The sequence below is a fragment of the Acinonyx jubatus genome, chromosome C1 (genome assembly GCF_027475565.1).
Source record: "Acinonyx jubatus isolate Ajub_Pintada_27869175 chromosome C1, VMU_Ajub_asm_v1.0, whole genome shotgun sequence".
NCBI lineage: Eukaryota > Metazoa > Chordata > Mammalia > Carnivora > Felidae > Acinonyx > Acinonyx jubatus.
In genome coordinates, this window is record NC_069381.1 from 147160781 (window position 1) to 147187380 (window position 26600).

General features: G+C 40.3%; 1 protein-coding gene across 3 annotated transcripts in view; it reads right to left on the reverse strand.

Annotated features, from left to right (window-relative positions):
- The window catches only part of PLA2R1 (phospholipase A2 receptor 1), a 119502-nt gene that overhangs the window by 88188 nt on the left and 4714 nt on the right, over nucleotides 1-26600 (reverse strand). For all 3 annotated transcript variants that reach the window (XM_015082931.3, XM_027055659.2, XM_027055660.2), the window contains exons 2-3: nucleotides 13229-13612; nucleotides 10424-10597 (exon numbers count right to left, since the gene is read on the reverse strand). In XM_015082931.3, coding sequence (XP_014938417.2) covers nucleotides 10424-10597; nucleotides 13229-13612 — 558 coding nt within the window. The remainder of the gene's footprint in view (nucleotides 1-10423; nucleotides 10598-13228; nucleotides 13613-26600) is intronic.

A 26600-nucleotide genomic window follows, 5' to 3' on the forward strand; every position in this document is an offset into this window, starting at 1 on the left:
ACATGTTGCTAAATCTTTTTTTTTTTATTTTTTTTTTAACGTTTATTTATTTTGGGGACAGAGAGAGACAGAGCACGAACAGGGGAGGGGCAGAGAGAGAGGGAGACACAGAATTGGAAGCAGGCTCCAGGCTCTGAGCCATAAGCCCAGAGCCCGATGCGGGGCTCGAACTCACGAACCGTGAGATCGTGACCTGAGCTGAAGTTGGACGCTTAACCGAGCCACGCAGGCGCCCCATACATGTTGCTAAATCTTTAAGTTAAGGACTGAGTCCATAAGTGAGCATGGAGCACTGTTTCAACAGAGGAGCCCAATCATTTGCCTTCTCTATGCCTGCACCCAACAGGGGAGCACAGAAAAGTCATTCCGATCATTTGATTATCAACCACCCTCAATACTTCCTGGAAGCACTGCTAGTTTTCTCTAGTAAGCTTGCTCTCCAGCAGCCTCATTTCACACTTTTTCTGTTGTCCAAACTTTTTGTTCCTTCTTCCCCTTCTTCAGAGAGAAAGTCTACAGCCACTGGACCAGTTTTTCCTCATCTTCTCCTATGACCTAATCAATCAAATTTCTTGGACCTGTACCTCTCTCTCCCTCTTGAGAAATTGTCCTTACATCTATGCAAGGCCAGTCTGTCCATCTATGTTCTAGATCCTACTTCCTCTGTCTTCTGAGAGATCATATATACACAGTCAATTGCTTTCACTTTGCTGTATCTTCAACCTCTCTCTGTTAGATCATTTCCACATGTATTCAAAGATGGTCTAGTGTCTCTCATCCTCAAACAATAAGAAACAAAAATACTTCCTCCCTTGACCTCCCCATCCCAGTCATTGCGTTTTCTCCACCCCCATTAGTCAAATCCTTTTATACACACTCTATCTTCAATTACTCATCTCCCATTTACTCATTCAAAAAAAATAAGTTTTATTGAGATATACTTGACATGACATATAGCTCATTTAAAGTATATAATTCAATGATTTCTAGTATATTCAAAGAATTGTGCCACCATCACCACAATTAGATTTAGAACATTTTCATCACTCAGGACCCAATAGTAGTCACTCTCCATTTCCCCCTCAATCCCTATCCCCACCTTCAGTCCAAGGCTGATCAGACTAATCTTGTCTCTGTCTTTATAGACTGTCGCTTATTCTGGACAGTTCATATAAATGGAATTGTATAATATGTGGTCTTTTGTGACTGGCTTCTTTCAGTTAGCATACTGTTCCTAGGAGTTGTCTATGTTGTAGCATGTACCAGCACTTTACTTCTTTTTATTGCCCAAAAATATCCCACTGTATGGCTATATTACATGTTATTTATGCCTTGATCAGTTGATAGACATTTGAGTTGTTTCCATTTTTGGGCTTTTATGAATAATGCTGCTATGAGCATCTGTTTATAGATTATTGTATGGGTACATGTTTTCATTTCTCCTAGATACATACCTAGGAGTGGAATTGCAGGATCATGTAACTCGATGTTTAACCTTTTGAAGAAATGACAGACTGTTTTCCAAAGCAGCTGTACCCTTTTACAATTCTACCAGTGGCAGATGAGAGCTTCAGTTTCTCTGTATCTTCATCAGCACTTGTTATCTGTCTTTCTGATTGTAGCCATCCTGCTGGTTGTAAAGTGGCATCTCGTCGTGGCTACTGTTTGAATTTCCCTGATGGCTAAAGATGAGCATCTTTTCATGTGCTTATTGGCCATTTGTAAATCTTTTCTGGAGAAAAGTATATTCAGATACTTTACCCATTTTTGAATTGGCTTGTCTTTTGATTATTGAATTAATTAGAATTCTTTATATATTCTAGATATAAAGTCCCTTATCAGATATATGATTTGCAAATATTTTCTTCCATTCCATGGGTTGTCTTCTCATGTTCTTGATACTGTCCTTTGAAGCACAATTTTTTTTTAATATTGATGAACTCCAATTTATCTATTTTTTTGTTCCTTGAATTCTGATGTCATATCTAAGAACGCATTGCCATATTCAAGAGCATGAAGCTATGTCCCTATATATTTTTCTAAGAGTTTCAGTTTTATCTTTTCCATTTAAGTCTTTGATCTATTTGGGGTTAATTTTTTTATAAGGTGAGAGAGAGATAGGAGTTCCATTTCATTCTTTTGAATGTGAATATCCAGTTCCCTTACTATTTGCTGAAAGACTATTCTTTCCCCATTAAATTATCTCGGCATCCTTATCCAAAGTCAATGAACCATAAATGTGGACTTGCAATTTTATTCCAGTTTTTTAAAGTTTATTTATTTATGTTTTAGTAATCTTTACATCCAGCGTGGGACCCAGACTTACAACCCCAAGATCAAGAGTCGCATGCTCTTCCAAGTGATCCAGTCAGGCACTCCTAGTCAATTTTGACAGTACTACATTGTCTTGATTACTATACCTCTGCATAAGTTTTGAAATTGGGAAGTATAAGTCCTCCAACTTTGTTCTCTTTTTCATTTCATTTTGGCTCTCTTGGATTCTTTGAATTTCCATATGAATTTTAGGATAAATTTTTCACTTTTTACAAAGAAGTCAGCCAGAATTTTAAAGAGATTGAGGTAATACTGCCTTAGCAATATTAAGTCTTTTGGTCCCATGAGCATGGAATATGTTTTCATTTTAGGTCTTCTTGAACTTCTTTCAACTATATTTTGTAGTTTTAAGGGTATAAGTTTTTCACTTCTTTTGTTAAATGTTTCCCAAAGTATTTTATGTATTCTTTTGGATGCTATTATAAATGGAATTGATTTCTTAATTTAATTTCTGGGTTGTTCAATGATACTGTACTGAAATACAATTGATTTTTGTATATTGATCTTGTATCCTATGAATGTGTTTATTACTTGTAATTTTTTTTTAATGGATTCGTTAGAATTTTATATGTACAAGATCATGTCATCTGCAAATAGAGATAGTTTTAATTCCTCTTTCCAATCTGGATGTCTTTTATTTCATTTTCTTGCCTACTTGCCCTGATTTGAACCTCCAGTACAATGTTGAATAGAGGTGGTGACAGTGGACATTCTCATCTGACTCCTGATCATATGAGGAAAGCATCCAGTATTTCACCATTAATTATGTTGTTTGTGGGTTTTTCATAGATGCTCCTATTAGGGTGAGGAAATTCCCTTCTGCTCTTGGTTTTTTAGTGTTTTTTTTTTGTTTTGTTTTGTTTTAATTCCATGAAAGGATGTTAAATTTTGTCAAATATTTTTTTCTGCATTCATTGAAATAATCATGTGGCTTTTGCCCTTTTTCCTATTGATATGGGTATTATATTAATGGTTTTCAGATTTTAAACCACTTTTGCATTCTTGGGATAAATCATGGTATACAATTCTTTTTGTATGTTGTTGAGTTCTATTTGCCAGTATTTTGTTGAGGATTTATGCATCTACATTATGAGAAATATTGGTCTGTAGTTTTCTTTCATTATAATGCCTTTGTTTGGTTTCAATATCAAGGTAATACTGGCCTCACAGAATGAATTAGGAAGTGTTCTCTCCTCTTCTGTTTTTCCATTTACTCTCTAACCCACACAGTCTGGCCACTGAAGCACATCTTGTTAAGCCCATCAATGACCTCCATGTTGCCAAGTCCAGCAAACACTTAAGTTTCAGATCTTGTCAAATCAAGCCCGTCAGCCACATTTGGCAAGTTGAGCTTTCTCTCTTGGCAGATATACTCTCTTTTCTTGACTTTACATGCTTGGTTACACTTCTACCTCTTTGGCCGCCTAGTCTCAGTCTCCTTTGCTGGTTCATTCTTCTCTGGTCAAACTGAGTGTTTAGGTCTTAAGACTTGGGCCTGAACCCCTTTCTTTCTATTCTACACATACTCTAGACTATCTAATCCATTACTACAACTCTCAGATATTTAGAGGCCTTTACGTCTAACTGCCTAGTCCACATCTCACATGATTGACTGATACATAACAAGTTCCAGTCTGAATGCTTGATTGTCTCTTCCAAATCTGTATCTCCATTAACTTAGCTATGCATATCAGAAACCTGGGGTCTTAATTAACATCTCATTTTCTCCCTTATCTCCTTTAAGTCTCTCCTTACCAGTGAGGAGTCCCACCTCCTGGTTAAAAATCTATATATGATTTTTCAGGCCTGACCATAGGCAATTACAAAGGTTTTACCTGGCAGACTTCATGGGGGAAGGATGCACTCCCACATCAGACTTGGTTCATAGCCAGTGCACTGAAGTCTCTGAAGGGAATTTTAGTCAAAGACTCAGGTCCCCTGGCCCATCATGCTCTTCACTTGTTTGCATTCCTAGCCCTGGAACCTTAATTTCTAGGCCTCTTTATCTGCGGCCTTGGGATGAGATCCTCTTCATGTACCTCTGCTGAGGTTGGGGGTGGAGGAGGGGGAACTTTCTGAAGACACTTTTACTCACTCTGACTCTCACTCAGTCCTTTTCCACTACTAGCTTTTCTCCCCCCCTTACCCTTGATCCCAGAGTCCACAAAACTGAGGAAGCTTTTGTTCAGGGCCCTCTGATCCTTTTGACCCTCAACCAGTGTGCCATTTCATAAGGAAAAATGGAACAAGAGGAGTTGGTGCTTCCTCCCACTTTAGGCTCTTGCTTACATCTGACAGTAAGTGATGGAAGGCTTAACTCTTTCATTTTTGGCTTGTTGCTTGAATCAACTACTCAGGCACCCGACAGCTCAGCTCCTTCTCTCCAGCTCAGCTGTGTTCCTGACAATCACATCCTATTCAGTCTATCTCCAAATTAGATCTTCAATACATCTATTCTCCAATCCCCTTTCTGCTACCTAACCCAACTCACCACTATCCCTGGGTCAACTACTGATGTGGCCTTATAACTGATCTCCAGGATTTCTCTCTTACTCCCTTCTAAGCTATTTGCCATAAAGAAGTCAGAATGACCCTTAAAATTTTGTAAATCATTATCACATCACTGCTTAAGATCCTTTTATAGCTTCCATTTATAGTTAGAATTAGGTAACTCTTTACCCCTAGGACACCTTGAATTATCTTGCCTCTGCATGAGTTGACCTCTGCCAACCTCTCCAGAATGTCTTGTTCCTTTCTCCCTTACTCACTGTGCTCTTGCCACATTGCCTTTCCTAGATAGTAGCAGTCACCTCTTTCCCTCCTCAAAGCCTTCAGACACATGGCTAGTGGCATGCTGGGAGTGATGGTGGGGAAGCAGTCACCCTCGACAGGTAACAGTATTTTATCACGGACGTTGTTTAGAATTGTCAGTGCATGTGCACGGTAAGTCAAAAGCAGATTAACCTGTAGTTGGTTTTATTATTTCTTTTCAGTTCTATTCAAACAATATATTCCCTTATTGCCGGTACACCCAGTGCTGACCAGGCCTATAGGCTTCTTTTCAGCTTGCCTCCTTGGTACACTGCTGCACCATGCACCTGTGAATGGATATCTCATCCCCTCACTTTCTATCTTGATAACGCTTACTCATCTCTTGGACTAGAGTTTAAATACAACATACTCAGGAATGCCTTCCTTGACTCACAAATTTAAATTAGATTTCTTACTGATAACAACATTTTGTTAAAGTAGTACTTATCAAAAATTGTAATTATATATTAATTTGGGTATCATTCTCGAATGCGAACTTCATTAGGCACTATGGCTTTCATCTTTCATGTTCGTGGCTGTAATCTCAGCAGTGAGCTTGGCACATAGTAGGTGTTCAATACAAATTTGTGGGACTGAATGAATGAATGATTTTTGGAAGTGGAGATCAGGCATGCATTGTCATAGAAGTAAAGGAGAGACAGAGAAAATGAAAGCAAGGTGAAGAGGTATAGACAATTCTTTTGAACTGTCTGTTGGGGAGTGGTGAAAGACATGGGTGTTTTCAGGAGGCATAAGTGGGGATGAAGGTGTCCTACTATTTTTAAGATGTTATTTTAAGACATGAGCATGCTAATGAAGAAGGATCCAGTAGAGTGGTGTGCATTGAAATTACTTAGAAGACTTGTTAAAATAGATTGCAGAGCTGCACTTCTAGGATTTCTGATATAGCTGTTTGGGGCTATGGCTGATAATTTGCATTTCTAGCAAGCCTGCAGGGAATGCTGACCCTGCCAGAATGGGGATCACACATTGAGAAACACTTAGATACAGGTTGGAGGAGGATGAATGTGGGGCTCTGGAGTCCAAGGGTGGGGGAGAATTTGCCTTAGGGTAGAAGGAGGAACACCATTGTACAGGATGGAGGAAAAAAGATGGGTGCAGACCCAAGTAGGTTTAAAGGTTAGGGACCAGGAAATTGTCAAAACTTCCCCTCTGATAGATCCTGTTTTCATTATGAGTAGGAATTGAGGTCATTTCAGGAGAATCAGGAAGGAGACTAGGGGGTAGGATAAGTTAGAGGAGGATAGAGAGGTTGGTAGTGTCACTGTGGTGAGCAAGTGAGCAGCATGACAAAAGACTATAGCATTGCAACCAGTGTTGAAGGCTTAGGTGAGGTTTGCAGTCATACATCCGTGTTAGTACCAATCTGCTCTGTTATACCATTGAAGTTAGTGGTAAAAAAAAAAAAACTGTATCAGCTGAATAAGGTTCAAGGGCAATCCTCAGGCTATTTCAGAGGTTAGTATCTTAAAAATATCTCAAACTAACTAAACATGACTGTCCAGCTGTATAAAACACACAATTAAGAGGTACTTAGGATGGCAAAGAATTGCCTCTAAACAAATCCAGAGAGATTTCTATATATCTCCTTGTTCCTGAAAATTTATAGTGATAGGTATTTTATTGCATCTTTCACTGCCAGTGTGTTTGTATATGTAGTAATATTAAATTTAAATTTTGCTCACTTACAATCAACTTTTTTTTTAAAAAAGGAAGCATCATTTTACATTGAGATACTAAAAACTTCCATTAAGAAAGATGATATACAGAAGCACAAATCTTATTCCACTCACTCCTCCCAATTCTATCCACTTGTTGCTCCTGTGGAAAGAGCCATCAGCTTGCTCAGATTTCACCCTCTGACACATCATTTTGAGTTATGTTGGTCACCAGGAACTAAAAGTAACAAGAAAGGAAGAAAACTGGAACTGTAATTTAGCACTTTACAAATATACATGCACTACTGGTTGTGGTAAAGGTCAGGAGAGCTGGAATCTAGCAGGCTGTGAAGCAGAAGCAGCTTCTGCACTATCGGAAGACTGGGGTGGCACAGGGGATGAAAAGCCCCAAGCACCACTACACCCAGGCTTCCATCTGGGAAATAATAATTGCATAAGAGACAGAGGATGGTAAAGGGCTTTTCACAAAACCTCAAGAATACAGTGAAATACATGTTAATGCTGTTGGTGTTGGTTCAGGTACTTTTAATAAGGACATCTATGAGAGATAGAAATGGAAAGAGAAGACAATGCAAATGATAGGGCATCTGACTCAAGAATCTAAGGAGCATAGGGATTATAAATACATCCACCTACATACAGATATTCAGATTCAGATAGAGAAGGTTAATGACTAAGCAGTTATTAAACAATGAAACACTTTCATGCTGGTTGGTGAATAGCTGCCATCCTGAGCTCCCTGAGGGCCCCTTGCTGTGCCAGTCTCTCCTGCATCTTTTCCTTCATCCCATCTCCTCACATTCCAGCAGCTGAGGGGTTAATACCAGCACTGGGCCTTTGGGATTCCTAACCTCCATGCTAAAGTCTCTACTTGGATTGGTCAATAGCACATAACATATTAGTGGTTAAATGTCTTAATATCACCTATGTATATGGATCTATGTGGCACAGGATTATCTGCATGCTATGAATTGTCTGATGAAGAATTATCTGCAACAGGATCATTTGGGGTACTTGTCAAAAATGCAGATGCTTACTTCTTGACATGTCTCTGGAGGCAAGGAAAATAAAAGCGAAAGTGAACTATTGGGACCTCATCAAGATAAAAAGCTTCTGCACAGCAAAGGAAATAGTCAACAAAGCTAAAAGGCAACCAATGGAATGGAAGATGATACTTGCAAATGACATACTGGATAAAGGGTTAGTATTTAAAATTTATAAAGAACTTACCAAACTCAACACCCAAAAAACAAATAACCCAGTGAAGAAACTAGCAGAAGACATGAATAGAGACTTTTCCAAAGAAAATATCCAGATGATTAACAGACACATGAAAAGATGCTCAACATCACTCATCATCAGGGAAATACAAATCAAAACCACAATGAGATACCACCTCACACCTGTCAGAATGGCTAAAATGGTCTATTCAGGAAACAACAAATCTTGGCGAAGATGTGGAGAAAGGGGAACCCTTTTGCACTGTTGGTGGGAATGCAAACTGGTGCAGCCACTCTGGAAAACAGTATGGAGATTCCTCAAAAGATTAAAAATAGAACTACCCTAGGATCCAGCAATTGCACTACTAGGAATTTATCTAAAGGATACAAAAATGCTGATTCGAAGGGGCACATGCACCCCGATGTTTATAGCAGCAGTATCAACAATAGCCAAATTATGGAAAGAGCCCAAATGTCCATTGACTAATGAATGGATAAAGAAGATATGGTATTTATATACAATAGAATACTACTCGGTGATGAAAAAGAATGAAATCTTGCCATTTGCAACAGTGTGGATGGAACTAGAGAGTATTATGCTAAGTGAAATAAGTCAGTCAGAGAAAGACAGATGTCATATGATTTCACTGATATGTGGAATTTAAAACACACAACAGATGAACATAGGGGAAGGGAATGAAAAATATGATAAAAACAGAGAAGGAAGCAAACCATAAGAGACTCTTAAATACAGAGAACAAACTGAGGGTTGCTGGAGGGGAGGTGGACAGGGGGATGGGCTAAATGCGTGATGGGCATTAAGGAGGGCAGTTGTTGGGATGAGCACTGAGTGCCACATGTAGGAGATGAATCACTGGGTTCTACTCCTGAAGCCAAGACTACATGGTATGTTAACTAGCTTGAGTTTAAATTTAAAAAATGCAGATCCTTGGATCCCAGACACTGGACTCACTGCATCTCTGAGAGAGGGGCCAGGATATGTATTTGTACCTATGCCATAGGTGATTTTAGAATATCATATCAAATATAGTCTTGCATTTTCCAGCATAGAGCAAATCTGTACTGTATTACATCTAGAGGCCAAGTTCTTTGAAGGCAGGGTCCTAAGTCCTAACACTCTTGGTATTCACTGCTATGCCTGGCTTAGTGCTGTTGACAGACAGTAAAGAGAAGGGGTCATTGATTCAGAAGTGCATACTGAAAAGATAAGTTATCTTTGATGATGATACATGTTGATGGTGATGGCTAATCATGGTGAGTGCTTACCATGTGCCAGATAGTATAATTGCCTTAGATGCATCATCTAATTGGATCTCAATAACTCTAAAAGGTACTGTTATGATCTCCACTTTATGGTGAAGAAACTGAGACTCAAGATCTCATCATTGAAAAGGAAAAGGACCCCAGTCTTGGTCTGTCTGACTTCAAAGCCTACATTCTCTTTTATTCACTAAACCATACTGGTTCTTAGATTACAAAACAATTCTACAGATAACTTATAAATCACAGTCTTTGGAATTCATCTCTTCAATGTGCTTTTGCTTCAAATTTATTTGTTGCATTTTGTTAAATATATGAAGGAGAGGGGCAAGAAGATGAGATAGTAGGAGCAATACTCTGACTTGCAGGAACCAAGGTGAAGGACATTGAATATAGAAAGTAAAAGGTATATATAAATATTCTTCAGTATTTAGGAGCTATTGGAAAACTTTTAGCTAAATAAAAATAAAATAAGTACTAAATGAGAAAAAAGTTGGAACATTGCAGCTGTCAGATTTTGAAGTTCTAGCTAGAAACTGAGTAATAAGGAGAGGGAATCAAGATGAGAACTCATTGTTGAGAAATAATGAGGGCAACAGCGATTTTAGAAAGGTCATCAAGGAGCTAGCTGATGCCTGGACTTGACAATGGGCAAGACAAGCAGTCTGGACATGGAGAAATTAAGGCAGCTTATAAGAGGGGGGTGGACTGAAAGTAGATATAAAGAATGAGTTTTATGCGCATTTAGGTTTGTTTTGACGTATTCTGCCCGGAAGCTGGGATTAATGAGCATACGGAGTGTTATAATTTCATTCTGGTTAAAGCATCCTTATGCACTGAGCTTAGTGAAGAAAGGCTAATTAACATCTTTTGAACACAGGAGGGAAAAAAGAGTATACATCAGAATTGTCTTTTCAAGGCAAAACAAACACAAAATCAAAATCTGGATAAATGGAATCAGAGTGCTTATTCAAACTTCAACATTTCAATCCTGGTGCTTGTCTTTAGATACAGATAACTTTCTAATCATGCTTGATTCATTCATGACATATGGAGAAGCCTAGATTTTGTTCTTACTGGGATCTGGGCAAAATCCCCACTTCTCATCTCTTTCATATCGGCTTGTTGTGGCACACCACAGTAAGTTGTCTTCCCGCCCTTCCCGGGTGCATTCATGATGCCACTGATGGTTATACTGGAAGGGAAACATGCACGGTGTTCCATGGGCATTCCCTTTGATTGTATACAAATCTAGGAGAAAGATAAAGACAAAGTCAAATAAGTATTACGTCAGTTTTATCTTTGGAAACTGTCATATGGTGAATACACTTTTTTATCGACTGAAAAGTTACAATGGGTGAGGCCCTTCCTATATCACTGAGAACACTCAGGACCTGCTGTCTAGTGTATGTAAAAGTACAAGGGTTCAGAGAGCATGCTGATAAGTGGCTTGTTTACATAATTATCTACTTGTTTATTTACTGTGGTGCCCCTGCGACAGTAGCACACGTATTTGTTAATGGATGAGAAAGAAAATTAAATGGAGATTTACTTCTTAACTTAATAAAAATGTTTATTTTGAGAGAGAGCCAGCGAGAGAGCACATGAGCTAGAGAGGGGCAGGGAGAGAATCCCAAGCAGGCTCAACACTCAGCGCAGAGCCCGACCTGGGGCTCAATCCCCCAATAATGAGATCATGACCTGACCCAAAATCAATAGTCAGATGCTCAATCGACTGAGCCGCCCTGAGTTTTACTTTACAATACCTTCCACTCCCCAAATACATCAGAGATCAGCATCTGAACCTCAGGAGTTTTATAGGCATCTATTACTTTTTTTCATTCAATAGATATTTATTGAGCATTTAATGTGCCCAGCGCTGGGGATATACTAATGAGCAAACCTGTAGATGTTCCCTTTCATATGAAGCTTCTGTTCTACTGGGGAGAGACAAAGAGAAAGCAAATACACAAGTAAACACATAATTTCAGGTAGCAGTAAGTGTCATGAAGAAAAACAAAGCACGGTAGGAAGACAGAATGACTGTGTGTGTGTTTGAAGGGTGGAGGGGCCCTATTTTGGATAGGGTTGTGAGTGAAGACCTCTCTGAGTAAGAACTGGGGGAGGTGAGGGTGCAGGTCTTTGCAGAAGAGTTGTTCTGGTGGGAGGAACAGCAGATACAAAGGGCCTGTAACGAGAACATATGTGGGGCGAATGGAAAGAGCAAGGAGGTGCAAGAGGAAGTGCAACTGGGGAAGTACTGGAGTGTCGGCTCACAAATGGCCAGCTCTGCCACATTATGGATTTTGGCCTTTACCCTGAGGGTAGTGGGAAGTCACCAAGTGAGTTTTGAATGGGAAAATGACATGATCAGATTTCCATTTTTAAAGACTAACTCAGGGTGCAGGGTAGCAAACAGAACCTACATGGCAAGAAGGGAAAATGGGATGACTAGCTAGGAGACCTCTATCATAGTCAAGGAGAGAGGAGTGTGAAGAGGTGGCCTGTTGGCTGCCTTCTCAGAGTATTACAATAATCGGGCATCCTTGGCCTTAAGCATGACTCAGCAGGGGCTTTCAATGGTGAGGGGGATAAGGACTGCCTTCGATTAAGTTAACAGGTCCTGGAGTGGAAGGGCCAGCTGTGGAGATTCCCACTCCTTCCCCACAATTGGCAGGGGCTAGACCAAGGGTACCCCACATCGTTGGCCCTAGAAGTTTGGGGTGTTGAGGAATTACAGGTGTTTCAGGACACATCCCCTTGTTTCAGTCCTCTGAATTCTGCTCAGTCTTCACTTGAGTGCATAGGAATGTGAGTATCTGCCTAAAAAATTAACACAAAGCAAAATATTAAGTTCTTCCTTAGGACTGTAGACTATTCAGAGTGCTGGCATGCAGCACTTGCTTATCGTAGTGAGTCCTGCTAATAGCCTGCTCTTGGCTCTGTCTCTCTTTATTCTTTTCTTGTAGGTACAGGAGAAAGTCCTGCTTTGGATCGTAGGAGTTCCTTGCTCTCCTTCCTAGAGTTGGGGCATCCTTGGCCTTAAGCATGACTCAACAGGATATGCTCTTGTTAAGGCATAATTCTACAGAGCACCATGAGGTCAGGAGCCAAATCTGTCTTGCTGGCTTTTATAAATTAAATGCCCAGCCCTACACCCGAGAAACAGTCACTGCTCAATAAATATGTGATGGATGGATGAATGAATGAGGAAAGCTACAGAACAGAATCTAAGAGACAGGTTTGCAGTTTCAGAATTTATGCCATTTTATGGTTTTTTTTTTTTTTTTTGCTGCTTAACATGTCAAGTATTATAGAGCTACGGAGGATGAAAGCCCCCACTCCTGAAACCATTCTTCCCACCGCTTGACACTTGCCAATTGTTCCTGACAGTCGTGTGTGGTTTATCTTTCAATGCCTTGTACATGACCATCACATGGATGCCAGGCAGGCATGAGGAGGCATTGAGGTGCTCTGTAGACATGCTCATACCTGGGGCTGAGTTTGTACAATAATAGAAACCGTGGCAGGAGAGGTTCTTCTATTCATCCTGACAAGTCTTTACTTCACAGACTTTACCTTCCACCTTTATTTTCTCTTTGTCTCCTATACTTCTGTTCTTTCGTCCCCTTTCCATTGAGTTATTTAAGTGTTTTCTCCTCTAAAACCTTTAAATTCTGAGTTTGCTTCATTAGCTGAATTTAGCAAGTTCATTCTAAGATTCCAATAATCCTTTTACGATAAGCAAGTAGCAACTAAAATGTATTTAGCAGAAGTCCCTTGAGGCTCTGGGTGCTGTCATATAATTTACAAATCTTTACTGAGGGATAATCTTTCTAAGTATGTGATTTCATAAGTACTTTCATTTAAATTATTTTTTACCTTTGTGCAGATATTCACAAATGCTTCCACCACCTGACATGTAGGAAATCCACTTATGAAGATATTTCCATGAGGCCACAAGCACGTTGTTGTGATTCACCTGGACCGTGTACTGGAGAGGGCCGGTGATCATGTTCCTGTTACAGCGCCATCTCAAGGAAACGTGAGTGGAATCACACTCATATATGCTTAGTAGCTGCTCTGGATTCGATAAATTCAGACCCAGGCAACCACTGCCTCCTATGTTAAAAAGGCGGTGGTTTGAAACCCACTTCCACAGCATGTGCTTGTTTGCTGGTTTGCAGTTCTCCAGGGTCAGTGCAGATTTGCCTGCTCGAATGCATTTCCTGAGGCTCTCACTCTGGATAACGAATATTCCTTTATCTGAAACAACAAAATAGGAAACGTGGCATGGAACTTTCATTTATCATTAACTAGTGTCATGAGGATCCTGGTGTGCATGTCTAGGATGTTGTATGTGACAATTTACAGCCATTTTGAACAGATCTGAGGTGATGGATGGGTCCACCAGAAGGGCTTTATTTGCACAAAACAGAAGCGTTTCTTAGGAAATATAAATGGACTTGTTGGAACTAATGAGAAAGTGATCTAAGACCTCCATGGCCAGTAGCAAAGGCTGCCTATCAATCCACAGGGGAGAGGTACTATGGTGAAGGAACTCACCACAACTGGCGAGAGAGCAAGGATTGGTAATAATACTCAGGGCTAAATGGGAGGGACATTGCATGCCCAGAGGTATGGTGATCTTTTGGTTTTCTTTAGACAAGCACCTGAATGTTAGAAACATGGCAGCCAAATCAAGGGCCACTGAAATGAAAACTTCTACCATCAAATTCCTACAGAAAACCGAAAGGATAGAAGCAAAGTGTTGCTTTATGTCTTGATACAAGGTGTAAAGCTGGTGGGGAAGAAAAGCTTCTCCAATTTGCTCTCTGTGCTGAGTCCAGGTGGAGTAAAGAAGTGGGGACATTTGCTGTGGGGATGGCCTATTCACTAGAGAAGCCTTGTTAAGTGGTACCAGCAGCAAGTGGATGCCCAAGACCCCCGCTCGGGCCCCCCCATCATGTGTATTTTCACATGGGAGGTACTGGAGCACCATGGCAGTGGCAAAACCACACAGGCCACAGGGAGATATGGAGAGAGTAGGCTTTTGTGATGCACCTCTGAACCTCCAACGCCCTGAAGATATTTGGGTGAATTTCCTGTGGAAAAACTGGAAGGGCCCAGCCAGGGAATGGGTATTAGGTACCTGCCTGCCATCTGACTACACCTCATCACTGGCCTGGAAGATACCGGTTATACAATTATGAACTTGTTCTCTCATAGGTTTTCTGAAGGTAGAAATCACGTCTACTTTCTTCAGTCTAAGCACAGAGTGTACTGAACATGTTTTAGAAGTTGCGTAAATGCCTGACATTGATTAGATGTGCTAGCAGCTGTACAGGTCTGCCTGTGTAGTCAGGCAGGCCTAGGCTTCCTGAGTTACCCAGCTCAGAATGTCTGGTCAGGCCCAAGAGTTCTTTTATTCTCTCTTCTTGTAGTTTACCTCCTGTCCATTCTTTAAAAACCTGAAGGGACATTATCAATTTCCCTTTAAAATGACTGATTCAGGGCAAGTCGTGTCCTATGGCAGGGGTATAGAAGTGACAGGCAGAGGCCTTCTAGGGATTTGGGACAGCATGGAACGGGCTTCCTTGTGCATGGGGACAAGGGGAAAGTTCTTTTGTTTTTTCCTAAGTTACTTAGGCTGAGAATTGATTTACAGTAACCAAAATCACTTAAGACATTGTTAAAAAAAAGATTGTCAATGTATTAATGAAAGCTATACCTCATTTAATAATTGATAACCTTACTTATAAGCATATATTTGAGGAGTTGAATTAGTTGTCAGAAAATTGCTTTGATCATCATATATCAGAGCAAAAGAGAAGGGAGTGTGTGTTTGGGTGGGGGAAGAGAATGAATGGTTTTAGGGAGATTTCATTTAGATCAGGAAATTTGTTTTCCTAATGAAGACCATGTCTGTATGGTTATTAGTAATAGTCATTCAAGATCAAATCTGCCCCTTGCCAATGTGATGTAGACTCTGATAATTAACCTTCTCTCCAACTCTTCTTTTCACCTTTTCACGCCTGGGTAGAACGTTAACCTTAATTTCTGTTGTAATCTCCTAATTACTTTCTAGCTAGCTCGGAGTTTCATTAATTTTTTACTAAAGGAAAATCATTTTACTATAACTGTTCTGTAGTTTAGCTTCTATCTCATTTACTTGTTCAAATATATCCACCTACTTACTGGCTAGACCTCAGCTCTCTGGGCCTCAGTTTATACACCTAAGATGGATAGACAGCCTACCTGGCGAGTGGTTGAGGGCTCTTGAATCAGGCAGATCAGTCTGGAACTTTGGGCAAGTTTTTTAATCTCAGTAAGCCTCACCTTTCCTTTTTGAACTGGGAGCATGTGTGATACTGATCTCATAGGGATGTTAAGGGCATTCCATTAAGTAACCCATGCAAAGCACATCACACACCACTTTGGCATGGGAAGACTTCAGCAAGTTGTTAGTATTATTATTGTTACTATTATCCCTCTGGCTTCCTGATTCTTGGTCTGCAAATGCAACTGTAGATCTGGTTGAACACTGAAGAGTGCTAATATGAGCATCCCCCAAAGACTTCTATCATTAGCAGAAAAATGCATTTTACTCTAGCTTCTGTAGCACACAGTGTGTGTAGACTTTTTAGTGTTAAATGATCCTGAGATCACCTTTTATGGAGGAAAAATACTCTTCAAAATCAAGATAACAAAATATTTTTCTTGTTTGTTCAAATATACGTGCAATCATGAATTAAGAGTCTCCATCTGTTCATCTTCCAAACTAGTATCTACCTGTAAAGTCTATACTGCAGTTCTCTTATAAGAAAGAGAAAAACACATAATGTTGACAAGCAGTGTATGGATAGGCAAATGGATGGTCTTTAAGTCAACATGGACATTATATATTACTAACATTTTGGATGAATAAATATTTTTAAATGTTCAAATTATTAAGTGTTAAGAGAAAAGGGGTGGTGTAATCAGAACTTCTGTAGTTACATAAAAATACCTTCCTGAAGCAGAAGATATTAGACACACCTAAGCCCATGCTGTTCACTTTTGGAGTGTTATTATGTTTTCATGCCCAGCTGCCTTTAGAATGTAGCTTTGGAAAAGTTCCTCAGAATGTATCATAAACAAGTAGCTCTGGCTTACCAATAACAATAAATATGCCATCTCCAAAAGAATACTATGCCACACTAAGCTAAAAAATGACCCAATCCCATTTTCCCATTAAACTATAATAGAATCTGGTCCTGGCACCATTAATCTCCATAAATTCACTGAAGAGAAAACAATTGCCTTCAAATAAACTCTGAGGAGACCCAATACGGGTATCAATATTCTGATCATTATTATATGCATATATAGGCTGTCTGTAACAAACACATAATGTGAAAAAAAGCCACCAATCCTTAGCGTCTATGGCCAGGTTTTAAAAAGTATGAAAATCAAATGTGGGAGGAATCAAGATTGATTATATATGTCAAGGACATCAGTTCTGCTTGAACACTGATTAAGTGATTAATGAAGTACTGCCAGAACTACTAAATCTCTTTGCAGTAAAATGTTATTATACTTCCCTTCATAATTATAAGTTTAAGAGGGGAAAAAGGATTGATTTACTAGAAGTAACTTACAAGCTAATATTCATTCTTTTTTATTCCATGGAATAAAATCCATGGAAGACAGTTCTACTTTCTACTTCTGGGTTCCCCTGAGGAGATCATTTTAGACCCACCCTTTGCCCCACAGGATAACATGTACTTTTCGAAGGAATGGGAGGAGAATGCTTCCTTGATCAAGTGTGGAATTTAAGTTTAAGGTAATCCTTTTTTGACTGCATATAGAAAATTACTTCATTCCACAAGCATTCATTGGGTGCTAGCCATGTAGTAGGCATTGTGTAGGGCACTAGAGATAGAGGGAGAAATTATTTGCCTAAGTATCTGTCCCTTAAAAGTATACCTATTTCTTCTGAAATCATGAGAATACTCCTAGTTAATGAAAAGAAGGAGGTTCCATCAGTGCCAAAGAAAACATTGTAACCACATTTAAGATAGCCCTGGGGCACCTAGATGGCTCAGTCAATTGAGCATCTGGCTCTTGATTTCAGTTCAGGTCATGATCCCAGGGTCGTGGGATAGAGCTCTGTGTTGGGCTCCCCGCTGAGTGTGGAGCCTGCTAAAGATTCCCTCTGTCTCTCCCTCTGCCCCTCTCTCCCATTCGTGCTCTCTCTCTCTCTCAAATTAAAAAAAAAAAAAAATAGCCCTTTAAAGCAAGTGGTGAAAAATAAGAACAAGAAAATAGCCCAGAATTCAGAATACTTGACTGGATCCTCAACTATTGTCATGTGTAAGGTGGGCATGACTCCTCAGTGTCATCAGATCATTCGGAGTGGGGAGAGTGGAGAGTGTGTGTGTTTGCACACACTTGCCCCTTTTCCAGGGAGTAGACTGAGAACAACACCGGAAGGAATGAGGCCTTTTGGAGGAGACTAAATTTTCTTATTTTATTTTATTTTATTTTATTTTATTTTATTTTATTTTATTTTAATTTTTGAGAGAGACAGAGCATGAGTGAGGGAGGGGCAGAGACAGACACACACACACAGAATCTGAAGCAGGCTCCAGGCTCTGAGCTGTCAGCACAGAGCCCCATATGGGGCTCAAACCCACGAATGTGAGATCATGACCTGAGCTGAATTCGGACACTCAACCGACTGAGCCACTCAGCTCCCCCTGGAGGAGACTGACTTTATCCATAAACCCAGAATCATGAACTTTAAGGCTGGCTGGGACTGCAAGGGTTATTTAATCAAATCATTCTTTTACATTTTTTTCCAAATGTATTTTGTCTTAGAGGTTTAATATCCATATGCAGAGTGAGGACCATATAGGTCTAGGTCTAGCTTTATTTACATACATTAATTTATAACCTATAAAGTAGAAAATAAACTGCTGCAGATTGTTGCCAAACAATTTGAGGTAGAAGACTTAAAGTTTCAAACAAACATTTTTTTCAGTCCCTAGTATGGTATGTGTTAGGAAGCCTGCAGAAAAAAGGGTATAAATGTCATAGTGTTTGCCCTCAAGGAGTTGCTGTAATCCCTGGGAGTACATCATGAAATATATGGAAAGAACTATAACAATGTCAAGATATATTTTGACATCAGAGGTATAGAGAAGCACAATGACATGGAAGCCAGAACTAGAAGGGATAGGTTTGGCCTATCAGAGAAATCTAGAAATCTCTTTCAATCTCTCTCTCTCTCTCTCTCTCTCTCTCTCTCTCTCTCTCTCTCTCCCCCTCTCCCTCTCCCTCTCAATTTCTCTCTCTCTCTCTCTCTCTCTCTCTCTCTCTCTCTGTCTCTCTCTCTCTCTCTCTCTCACACACACACACACACACACACACACGCATTTTCATTCACCAGTCATTTATTAGGGACGTAACATTTGTCACACACGGAGGTACCTTGGTGAACTGGCCAGACATGGTAACCTGTTCTCACTGCAGAGACAGAAAGTTCCAAATAGTGGAGGAGGTCTATAGATGCACAGCTGGTTAAGTGGGACAAAGGGGCACAGAGCGAATGTCACCAAAGTTCAGAAGTGACAAAAATAATCAGCTCTAGGGTGATGAGAGCCTACCTATGTAAAAGACTTTGGTGGTTACAGAATATAAAGTTGGAAAGAGGTGGTTTGGGGTCATTTTATGAAGAACTTGAATTTTATTCAAAAATTTGTCTTTTATTCTTCAGATGAGAGGGAGCATTGGGAATAATAGAAAGCATGACTGAGGCTGTGGTGTAGATGAATTAGCATGGTGAATCATTCAGCAAAAACACTTATTGAGCATTTACTGTGTACCCAGCCTTGTTTCAGGTGCTAAGAATATAGGTGTGAGGCAAATGTCCAAATTCCTGGCCTGGAGGAATTCTCCTGTAGGAGGGATGAGACAGTCCATGAATGGAACCAGTGCACAATCTGGGGACTTTTGCTATGATCCAGCAAGGGGACCGAGGTGTCAATTCAGCTGGTTGTGGCGAGAAAGGAAAGGAGGGAGTAGTGAGACTCCAGTCACTATAAAACTAATTCAAGGAGGGAAGAAATGACAAGATTTGGCAATCGATGGAATGGGAGGATTCTGGAAAAGGTAGTTGCAATGACTTGTTTTCTAGCTCAGGTGTTCAGGTGGCTGGCAGAGGCCTGCCAATTTCTATGACACTATGAGGTTGGAGTCTACAGCCTGGGGCTACTATTATAATCTGATCTGTCTGTTTGAACAGTGCTGATTGAGGGTACCTGTAGGACATTTCTCTTGAGGCCCCCCACTTCATTTTCAGCACCCCTTCCCGTGACCTCCACCTGCCTTGTGGTGCCCCTTTGGCTTTAGGCAGCTCTTAGAAATGGCTGAAGGTTTGAAGTAGTACGTGAATAAGATAAGGTTTGAAGTGTTAAGACTTCATGAGGTTTCTGTACTTTTCACACAAAAACACTTGAAATAAACAATAAAACAACAATTCCTAAAATGAAGCTCTTTTTCTGGTGGATTTTAGGCAAGCAAAGGGCTTTCTGGTATTCAATAAAGCCCACCATGATAGCAGTCACCTAATCCAACCTTCTACACATAGAAAGTTGGTTTCAATGCTCCTCCATGTCAAGGGAACTGGAAGGAAAAGTTCACATACATGGTTCACATCAAGTGCAATGCTGACAACTAGCTATTGGGAAGCCACAGCTTGCCAAATGCAATCCAGTTTCAATCTCCCACCCCATTTCCCTGGGTTTAAAGCTCTTTTGCTGTATCCACCCACACAGCTGGTGCCGGGCTCATGCACTCCCTGCCCTGTATCATCTCTTGAATCTGTTTAGTCCCTTTCTGTTCTGACAGTACAGCAGCCCCCCTCCTCCCTTATCTTCCGTTTTGCTTTCCGCAGTTTCAATTTACCCAAGCTCAACCGTGCCCAGGCAACAGACGATCCTCCTTCTGAGGTATCAACAGAAGGTCACCTAACAGAAGGTAGCCTAACACTGTGTTGTAATACCCACGACATTCACCTCATTTCATCTCATCACACAGGTTATTTTATCATCTCACATCATCACAAGAAGGGTAAGTACAGTACAATGAGGTATTTTGAGAGAGAAACCACATTCACATAACTTTTATTATAGTTTATTATAATTGTTTTATTTTATTATTATTGTGGTTAATCTCTTACTGTGCCTGATTTATAAATTAAATTTTATCATAAATATGTATAGGGAAAACCATAATATATATAGGGTTTGGTACTATCTGCAGTTTCAGGCATCCATTGGGGGTCTCGGAATGTATCCCCCGTGAATAAGAGGGGGCCTATTCTATTTCAGTTTAGACATGGAAGGGGTCCAGAAGGTAGTGGGGAGGGCATTTCTCCCCTGTAACCAATCTGAAGGTAAGCATCTTCTCTCTTGAGATGTATTGACCTTTTCCAGCTACACAAATATGGGTTTGTCCTGTCCAGTGAACAATGGATTCAGATCTGATTATGTTCCTTACTTAGATTACTCTGTAGCACGAAAGGATGTGGTAAGCAGCTGAATCCAGTTCTGTTCATGGCTGAATGGTGCAGACAATCTGGATTCTTAATATGACTTTGCAAACCAATAAGCAAGGAATTTCTGATGCTTGCAGCATGTGCATTGTACTTGAAAAAGAGTCCCAGAGAACAAAGTTAAAGGTGTGTCTGCCCTTCCTGGCTCTCTCTGCATGCACATTGCATTTTATCCCAAATCATCTGAGATTTGGTGTTTGTCTCTTAATCTGACAGCACCTAACAAAGCCTGTAGCTACCTCTCAATTGCCTTCTATTAATCAACTAAAAGGTAAAATGTATTTTAAAATATCGCCTTATCCTGTCTCAGAACTTCTGTCTCTTTCTCTGCCCTAGCACTGTCCTTGATTTTCAGCGTTCTTTATTTCTCCTGCAGCTTCTGAACCTGGATAATCACCACCTCCACAGGCCCATGGGATCCCACTTCCTAAATCTTTTTACTTGTCCTCTCCCCCTTTCTCTCTAATCTTCCCAAATCACCACTTCCCATTCCATGGGGCACATAATACTCTTTCTCACATGCGGGAAACATGAAACTCTGCTAATCAGCTCCGCTGGCTTGGCTCCAGTTTTGTGGGGATTCAAATTGCCTGTTACCAACCCCCGTGTGAAGTGGATTAACCCTTTTAGATTGTCTTTGCCACTCCCTGCTTCCCCTGGTTCCCTCCTGCCCCTTCCTCTAACTGTAGCTGACCCTTACAGAAAAATCTCATCTCTTCTGAAGTTCTTCGCTGTATCTCTCTGTATGTTACCAATGAGTTTTTCAACTGAATTGAAAACATTTTTTTTTCTTTTTAGCTTTTAGTCTATTCCTCCATCATTTTGTCTTTAACTCAAAAGTACCTAACAGACGTTGCTGGTATAAAAATCCTTATTCACAGCAGCTCTGTTATCATCTTATATACTGTGTTGAAAATATACCACCTCAGTAACTGGGGAGCCTCACTACAAACAGCAAGTTAAGGCAAGACACAGTAAGAACATAGTTAAACTTTCCTCAAAAAATCCTGCATGTTGGGGCACCTGGGTGGCTCAGTCGGTTAAGCATCCGACTTTGGCTCTGGTCATGATCTCCCGGTTTGTGAGTTTGAGCCCCACGTCGGGCTCTGTGCTGACATCTCAGAGCCTGGAACCTGCTTCAGATTCTGTGTCTCCCCCTCTCTCTGACCCTCCCCATGCTCATGCTCTGTTTCTCTTGGTCTGTCAATAATAAATACATGTTAAAAAAAAAAAAAAAAAGGCCTGCATGTTGAAGCCCTGGGGATATGATTCAAAGACTAGGTCATCAGAACAAACAGAAACAGAAAACAACTCCACCAACAATCAAAACAACCCTGGAAATGATGTGGCATTACTGAATCAGAAGCATTTCCATCTTAGGTGCTTTAAGAATATACCCATTTAGGGAAAAAAAATACATTTACTTAACTGGGAGACAGAAATTAACACAAAAACAAAAGCAACTTTTAATGGTAGATATACTGTAGTCCCTGTACTCGTTTGCTAGGGCTGTGATAACAAAGTACCACAAACTGAGTGACTTAATAGAAATTTATTGGCTCATAGATTTGGAGGGTAGAAGTAAAAAATCAAAGTGTCAGCAGGAATGGCTCCCTCTGAGTCTGTGAGAGAAGGATCTGGTCCAAGCTCCCCCGTCTTATAGATGGGTGTCTTCTCCCTGTGCCTCTTCATATCATCTACTCTCTGGGCATATTTCTGTGTCCCAATTTCCCCTTCTTATGAGGTTACCAGTCATATTAAATTAGGGTCTACTCTAATCACCTCATTTTAACTTAATTACCTCCATAAAGGCCCTGTCTGCAAATAATGTCTCATTCTGAGGTAATGGGGGTTAGGACTTCAACATGCAAATTTTCAAAATATACAATTAAAGCCATAGTAGTCCCCATGCTTCTGATTCAGGCTGACTACCTACTTTGCAGGGCCAAGAGTAAAATAACAATGTGGGGCCTTGACTGGGGCAAGGAAGTCAAGTCAATCTCCACTTCCCATGAGTTCAGGAGGGATTGCAACATCTGTGCCAGAAAGTGCTGGAATCACACTCAGGCCTTGGACTGGGAATAGATGACAGGCTCCCCACTCAGTCCTCGCCGGGTGCTGTCAGCCCAGTGGGGACAGCTGCTGCCTTGCCCTTCCCTGAGATGATACTGGCTGTTCACTACCAATCCCTGGGCCTCCTGTCACCCAAACACAATCTGGTTGGCACAGTGGGTGGAGGGTAGGAGTGTGCAGGCAGCTTAGAACCCATCCAGGGGATCTAGGGAGGTGACACAGGTGGAACTGAGCCTAAGCTGAGGCTTCTAGCTTCTGGCTCATGGTCTACTGTCCCATGAGACTTCAGGCCCAAAGCACAAATTCAAAGGTTAAAATTATTAAGAATTCCAAGACCCAAAGCCACAGAACATTGAACTCCAAGTATGTTGCCCTGCTGAACATGGGGCTGTGTCTTCACTGGCTACTTGCCTATGAAGCCCACCCTGTTCTTACTTGAACAACGCTGACACCATGGGGGAAAGACTTTGGCAAACTACAGAGCATTTCTTTTAGGGTAGAACTGCTTGAAGCTAAAGTGCCATCTGTACAATGGGTGTAATAATAGCACTGGCTTCATAGGATTCTGATAAGGATTACCGCAGTCACTATGATCACTTTCTAAATGCTAAGAAAAGCAAAGCAAATCTTGACGTTGAGCATGGATAGTGCCAAATAAGACAATGTTGTCAGTTAGATAACCACTTTGAATTTCCTCTTTATGTTTTCATAATTAAAAGGAAGTTCTCAAGAACAGAATGCCAAAACCCAGAAATAGTAAAACATTTTTACTAGCATATTTCTTGTTTTGTGTGTGTGTGTGTGTGTGTGTGTGTGTGTGTGTGTGTGTGTTTAGTTTATTACCTGGGAGGCTGAATATGTTTTTAGGTAAATCATTTACTTTTTTTTTCCTAATTAAGTTTTCATTTAAATTCCAGTTAGTTAACATACTGTGTAATATTAGTTTCTGGTGTACAATTTAGTGATTCGATACTTATATTCAACACCCAGTGCTCATCACGACATGGGCCCTGCTGAATCCTCATCACCTACTTCACCCATACCCCCACCCGCCTCCTCTCTAGTAACCATCAGTTTGTACTCTATAATTAAGAATCTGTTTCTTGCCTCTCTCTCTCTTTCTCCCTGTGTTTATTTGTTTTGTTCCTTAAATTCTACATATGAATGAAATCATACAGTATTTGTCTTTCTCTGACTCATTTATTTCGCTTTGCATGCTAACATATTTCTTTGGAACTGTGGTAGCCTGGAAAGTATCATAAATTTAAAAATCACGTAGCCACACATGAAAGCAGAAACTTCTTGTTTGTTTTGTTTAGCTCTGTATCACAGACTGAATTTACAGAAATTTTAATAATATTCCTCCATTTTTCTTGAATAGCTTTATAAAATATTTTTCCCTAAATGACTTAATACAGTATTTATAAGGCATTCATTCTTTTGTTTCTTTTATGAACTGTATGTCCTTTCACTCTGAATAATTAAAGAAATATAATTTATGTTCCTAGCTTTGTATTGGAACATCTCCTAAAAGGCTTTCAAAGATAATTTCTTCTTCTTTTTTTTTAATGTTTATTTATTTATTTCTGACAGAGAGAGAGAGAGAGCATACACAAGGGAGGGGCAGAAAGAGAGGGAGAGACTGACTCCCAAGCAGGCTCCACTCTGTCAGCATAGAGCCTGACTCAGGGTTCAAACTCACAAACTGTGAGATCATGACCTGAGCAAAAATCAAGAGTCAAGTCGGACACTTAAACTGACTGAGCCACCCAGGTGCCTCAAGGATAATTTCTAAAAGAAAATGGAGGCAAGCATCTATAAATGTCTCAACTATATTACTTTGATAGATCATATGAAGATTCATTGCATAGGGATGAGTTTAGAAGAGGCAAAACAAAGGAATCATTTCTTCAGAAAACTGGATATAAATAAGCAAATTGTTAGATAAAAGAAGGGGAAATGAGGAGATATCTGAGCTTTCCACAACTCAACTGTTCTGGTCATTGGCTTGGAACTTGCATTGTGTGATATCAGTTACTGTGAAACCAAGAATGGGAAGAGGTTGTTAGAAGCTTACTGAGAAAAAGTAAAGCACCAGGAAAACTGGAAGTCTATGCTGACTCTCAAAGACTAGTAAGGAAAACAGCCAGTCAGAGAAGCTAGAATGAGAAAAGTATGAAGTGGAAAACATTCTGAGAGAAGACAGTGGAGATGGGTAAACAGAGTCAGAGGGTTGGAGTGACTGATGGCTGGGAAGGACAGCTAAACCAGTATCTGATCAGGCTTTTATATAAATTCCAAATCTCCAGATTAGGAGAATGGCTCATTGCCCAGGGGTGTAGAAATTGCCTAGAACAATTTTTTTTTAGTCAGTAGCTTTTCTGTTTTATGAAAATATTCACTCTTACATGTAGAAGTACTGGTTTAGAAAAGGGGGAGTTGCAGAGAACAACAGGTATAGTTGGTAATAGTAAGGGTAATAGTAAGGGTATTAGTACCTACCTCACTATGGTGAAGGTTCAGTGTGTTAATGTATGTAAAAATAGCACACAGTAGTCACTCTCCAAATGTAAGATACTATTAGGAGTTGTCAAGGGGCCATTGTTACCTTTTATCAGAAATTAAAGCTATGGGGGAAATCTCAGGGTCACAGTGTCTCCCCACTGCTGTCTCTAGGTTGTGGCTCTTCTCATCATCCTCCTTCAGAAGCCTCTCTCACATGGCACTCCATCTTCCCTTCCTCAACACCAGGGTGCACCCCCTGAATCTCTTCCTTGCATTTGCTATGACTTTGATGCCAGTGGGCTCCCCGTTGTCCTCTCCACCTCAATGCTTTTAATTTCCATACAGATGCTCCAACACTCTGACCCAGTGTTTTCTCCACCACAGATCATGGCTCATTAATGGGTCATGATATCAATGTAGTGTGTCATAACCCACATTACAAAATGAAATGGAATGGAACTGAGTAGATGAGTAGCAGCACGTTGTATTAGGTAATGGTATTTTTTTTTAATTAAACTTTTGTTTCAGACACATATGTCTGTACTGCCATGGATGCTGGGTTCCTCAACTTCCTCTGCTCCAAGAACCTTCTCTCACCTGTTCTCCACTTTAGCGACTGCTCCTACAACCACACCATGGACCTGGTCATACCAAGAATGGATCCATCTCCAAAACTTGTTATTCCCATTGCATAACCACTGCCCCTCCTATTCTTCCATTTCTCTCGTGTCTTTTGCTAAGCTTATGAATTTTATTTTTCTTCCTTTTTAGCCTGTATTTCTTGAATCCAAACTTTTTCATCCTCAGCATTCTTGCTGCCACTGACTTAGCTCAGGTCATTAATGTCTTCCTTCATGGGCAATCACTTTAACCTCTCAGATGGTCTCCCTGCTACCCTCCAGAATTACCCTCTTCAAGTCCCAAACTGACCATGTCATTCCTAAACGTAAAAGTGTGACCTGATTCCCTTTGTCCAGACTCATGAGGCTCTTCTCAGCAGAGAATTTGCTCAACCAACTCACCGAACCAGAATTTATTTTCTTTCAGCAGAGTGCCTCTAACCAAACTCTTCATTTC